The 4,402-nt window shown below is 55.2% G+C and overlaps 1 protein-coding gene across 1 annotated transcript in view; it reads left to right on the top strand.

Annotated features, from left to right (window-relative positions):
• Window positions 1-53: 53 nt before the first annotated feature.
• LOC138199153 (kin of IRRE-like protein 1) overlaps window positions 54-4,402 on the top strand; it is a 39,305-nt gene continuing 34,956 nt past the window's right edge. The window contains 6 exon segments of the mRNA XM_069151094.1: window positions 54-91; window positions 2,646-2,680; window positions 3,934-4,003; window positions 4,186-4,241; window positions 4,284-4,299; window positions 4,368-4,381. Of these exon segments, the coding sequence (XP_069007195.1) occupies window positions 54-91; window positions 2,646-2,680; window positions 3,934-4,003; window positions 4,186-4,241; window positions 4,284-4,299; window positions 4,368-4,381 (229 nt within the window).

The following is a 4,402-nucleotide window of genomic DNA, read 5'->3' as shown; positions in this document are numbered from 1 at the left end:
GAAACCAGAAGACTCTGAAAGGTTATCAAACCATTAATTTATCCTCTGTCGTCATGGAGACCACCGACCGGGGCGTGTCTTCGTCGTCACGGTAACAGTTATAAACACAGGGGTAACGTTATGGCGCTGTCACCGTTTTGGTTGAAATAAGTACGTTAGGTTTTTTCCATCAGGGAAGTCTGTTCGGCCATTTAACGATAAAAATAAACTTTACTGACGACATTTAAAGGGCCGCGAACACCCGACCGGCCGCTAGCTGCTCCTCTGCTTCCTGTCCTGCTCAGTGGCGCCCCCTGCTGCTGCCAGCGGCTCACTACAGAGCTCTCCTGCTCTGATTAAGTGGGACAATAGTTGCAAATCTGCTGGCGTGTTTGCTGACGAGTAAGGATCAGATCTGATCACCTCCTGGAGGAGTTATCTCCACTCAGCCGGGTCGTTGCTGCTGAATTGTCTCAGCAGCCTGGAAACCGTCCTCGTCTCACACATGAGAGACAACAGATCGCCGTCCAACCGAGAACGAGCTGCAGCTGTAATCATTTACAGGGTTCCTCCTCCACCGCGCGCCTCCTCCATCACAGATACAAGTGCTGCTGCAGAGGGAGAACCGGAGGAGGCGTGTCGGAGGCTCAGGGGGGGAACATGGTGATGCAGATCAAACTGCAGGAGGAGGAGGAGGGAGGGAGGAAGAGGAGGAGGAGGAGGGAGGAGGAGGGGGGGAAGAGAAGGAGGAGGAGGAGGGAGGGAGGAAGAGGAGGAGGGGGAAGAGGAGGAGGAGGGAGGAAGAGGAGGAGGGAGGAGGAGGAGGGAGGAAGAGGAGGAGGAGGGAGGAGGAGGGGGGAAGAGGAGGGAGGAGGAGGAGGGGGAGGGGGGGAAGAGGAGGAGGAGGAGGGAGGAAGAGGAGGGAGGAGGAGGGGGGGAGGAGGAGGAGGAATGAGGAGGAGGAGGGGGGAGGAAGAGGAGGAGGAGGAGGAGAGGGGGGGGAGGAAGAGGAGGAGGAGGGAGGAGGAGGAAGAGGAGGAGGAGGAGAGGGGGGGGGTTCCCACTTTCTTAATGTGTCTTTTGTTGTGTGTGTGTCAGCCTCACTTCCCCTCTCTCAGGATCCCTCCATTTCTGTTACCATGGGGACGGCATGCTTCTACCCCCCCCCCCCCCACCACCCCCCCACCCCCACCTCTCTTTTTCCCTCTCTTCTCCTTTACTCACTGGTTTCAGTGTTACCATGGCGACACATGTCTGTCTCCTCTGTGCCTGCTACCTGTTTCATATGCTGCCCTGTCTCTCTGTCTCTGTCTGTCTGTCTCTGTCTGTCTGTCTGTCTCTGTCTGTCTGTCTCTGTCTGTCTGTCTCTCCGTCTCTGTCTGTCTGTCTCTGGGTGTTTGTTGTCCTTGGTTTACCTTCCTTTGTTGACTCTTTGTTTGTTTATTTGTTTTGTGTGTCAGTCTCTCTGTCTGCCTGCCGTCCGTCCTTGCCTGTCTCTCTGTCTGTCTGTCTCTGTGTCCACCAGTCCCCCCCCACCCCCTCCTGTCCACCTCTCTCCCCCCCGTCTTTTCTTCCATCACCCGACTCCTGTGTTTGTTCTCACATCAAAACAGCCTCCATTGAATGTCACTGGGAACACAGAATAAAAAAGGAGGATTTAGGTAATTTTCACAGAAGGCAGCTGTTGCTATGGCGACACAACTTTTGGATTTGCCAGGGAGAGCTGGAGATGAATAGAGGAATGGAAAAGGAGAAAGGGAGAGAGGGGGGAGAGAGGGGGGGAGAGAGGGAGCAAGACAGGGAGAGAGGGGGGAGAGAGGGAGGAGAGAGGGAGCAAGACAGGGAGAGAGGGGGGAGAGAGGGAGCAAGACAGGGAGAGAGGGGGGAGAGAGGGAGCAAGACAGGGAGAGAGAGGGGAGAGAGGGGGGAGAGAGGGAGCAAGACAGGGAGAGAGGGGGGAGAGAGGGAGCAAGACAGGGAGAGAGAGGGGGGAGAGAGGGAGCAAGACAGGGAGAGAGGGGGGGAGAGAGGGAGCAAGACGGGGAGAGAGGGGAGAGAGGGAGCAAGACCGGGAGAGAGGGGGGAGAGAGGGGGGAGAGAGGGAGCAAGACAGGGAGAGAGGGGGGAGAGAGGGAGCAAGACAGGGAGAGAGAGGGGGAGAGAGGGGGGAGAGAGGGAGCAAGACAGGGAGAGAGGGGGGAGAGAGGGAGCAAGACAGGGAGAGAGAGGGGAGAGAGGGGGGGAGAGAGGGAGCAAGACAGGGAGAGAGGGGGGAGAGAGGGAGCAAGACCGGGAGAGAGGGGGGAGAGAGGGAGCAAGACAGGGAGAGAGAGGGGAGAGAGGGAGCAAGAAGGGGGGAGAGAGGGAGCAAGACCGGAAAGAGAGGGGGGGAGAGAGGGAGCAAGACCTGGAGAGAGGGGAGAGAGTGTTTGGCTGTGAGTTTTAATCCAGAACAGGAGGAGAGAAAGAAAACCAGAACCAAGGGTTCTGTAGAACTCATCAGATGTTTACCTTCTAGTGGGTAGGAGAGAGAGAGAGAGAGAGAGAGTGTGTGTGTGTGTGTGTGTGTGTGTGTGTGTGTGTGTGTGTGTGTGTGTGTGTGTGTGTGTGTGTGTGTGTGTGTGTGAACCCTCTCCATGAAGCTCTCAGCTGCTTCGTTCCTCCAGATTTAACCAGGAGAACCTCAATGTGAAGTCCAGAGGTCAGAATCTAGATTTAAACATCTTCCTCTTCAGAAACCTCCTTCTGGATCCCCCCCCCTCCCCCCCTTCCCCCCTCTTCCCCCCCCCCCCCTCTCTCTGCTTGCTAATGCATTTAGAAAAAACATTTTATTATAATATGCATTTGAATATTCACGTGGGGGGGGAGGGGGGCAGCCATCCTGTGTTGATGCAGAGCTGTGGGGGGGGGGGGGGGCTATTAATGAAGGAGGAGAAAGACAGAAAGAAAGACTCAGAGAACACAAGAGGAAGAGAAGGAGGAGGAGAAGAGGAAGAGCAGAGAAGGAAGAGGAGAGAAGAGAAGAGAAGGAGGAGGAGAGAAAAGAAGGAGGAGGAGAGAAGAGAAGGAGGAGGAGAGAAGAGAAGGAGGAGGAGAAGAGGAAGAGCAGATTATCAGTCAGCAGAGAATTGAATGAAATGGAGACAGAAGGAGAAAGTGAAGAAAGAAAAGGAGATTATGGAGCAACACAGAGGAGGACTGAACAAAGACAAAAGTCACAGAGAGAAAGGAGGAGCATTGAGAACTCCTGCAGGAGAGAAAGAAGGAGCACAAAGAACTCCTGCAGGAGAGAAAGGAGGAGAAACATGATGAAGGAGCCAGCAGAAAGAAAAGGAAGCAAACCCAGGGAACGGGGTGAAAGGTCACGACTGACACTGACACTACAGCACCTCCTCCTGCAACACTGGGGAGGAGGACCAAGTTGACAAATGTCAAAGTTTACATTTCATTAGAGGAGGCGGGGGGAGCCAGGGAGGGGATGGAGGGAGAGATGGAGGAGAACCAGGGGGAGGGATAGAAAGGAGGAAATGCCATGCATTCCATTAAGTGGGCAGAAAACCACAGAGAGGAGGGGAGGGGGGGGATACGGGAAATGGAGGAGGAGGAGATACCGGAGGGGGACCAGAGATCAGAGTACATGTGGACACACTGAGACAGTGAGGAGGAGGTGAGGAGGAGGTACTGAGACAGAAAAGAGGAGGTGGAGGCGGTGCTGAGACAGAAAGGAGGAGGTGCTGAGCTCGATTCATCTCTGTCCTGACCTTTGAAAAAGGAGTTCATGTTGGAAGAGGCAGCACTTAACATTCTTCCGGCCTCCATGTTTGTTCTGAAGTTGTGGAGGCGGAGCTTCAGTAGAGGCCCCGCCCTCTGCTGATCCCCACATTCCTCCTGTCCCTCTGAGATCAGCAGTGTTGCACACTTAGCTTCCAACCCTCCATCCTGCTGACTCCTCAGGTGTGACTCCTCAGGTGTGGCTCCTCAGGTGTAACTCCTCAGGTGTGACTCCTCAGGTGTGGCTCCTCAGGTGTGACTCCTCAGGTGTGACTCCTCATGTGTGACTCCTCAGGTGTGACTCCTCAGGTGTGGCTCCTCAGGTGTGACTCCTCAGGTGTGACTCCTCAGGTGTGACTCCTCATGTGTGACTCCTCAGGTGTGACTCCTCAGGTGTGGCTCCTCAGGTGTGACTCCTCATGTGTGACTCCTCAGGTGTGACTCCTCAGGTGTGACTCCTCAGGTGTGGCTCCTCAGGTGTGACTCCTCAGGTGTGACTCCTCATGTGTGACTCCTCATGTGTGACTCCTCAGGTGTGACTCCTCATGTGTGACTCCTCAGGTGTGACTCCTCAGGTGTGACTCCTCATGTGTGACTCCTCATGTGTGACTCCTCAGGTGTGACTCCTCAGGTGTGACTCCTCAGGTGTGAC

The sequence above is a fragment of the Embiotoca jacksoni genome, unplaced genomic scaffold, assembly GCF_022577435.1.
Source record: "Embiotoca jacksoni isolate LCO1_2020_lvr unplaced genomic scaffold, fEmbJac1.0.p SCAF_162, whole genome shotgun sequence".
NCBI classification, from domain to species: domain Eukaryota; kingdom Metazoa; phylum Chordata; class Actinopteri; family Embiotocidae; genus Embiotoca; species Embiotoca jacksoni.
This window is presented reverse-complemented; position numbering and strand designations above follow the sequence as displayed.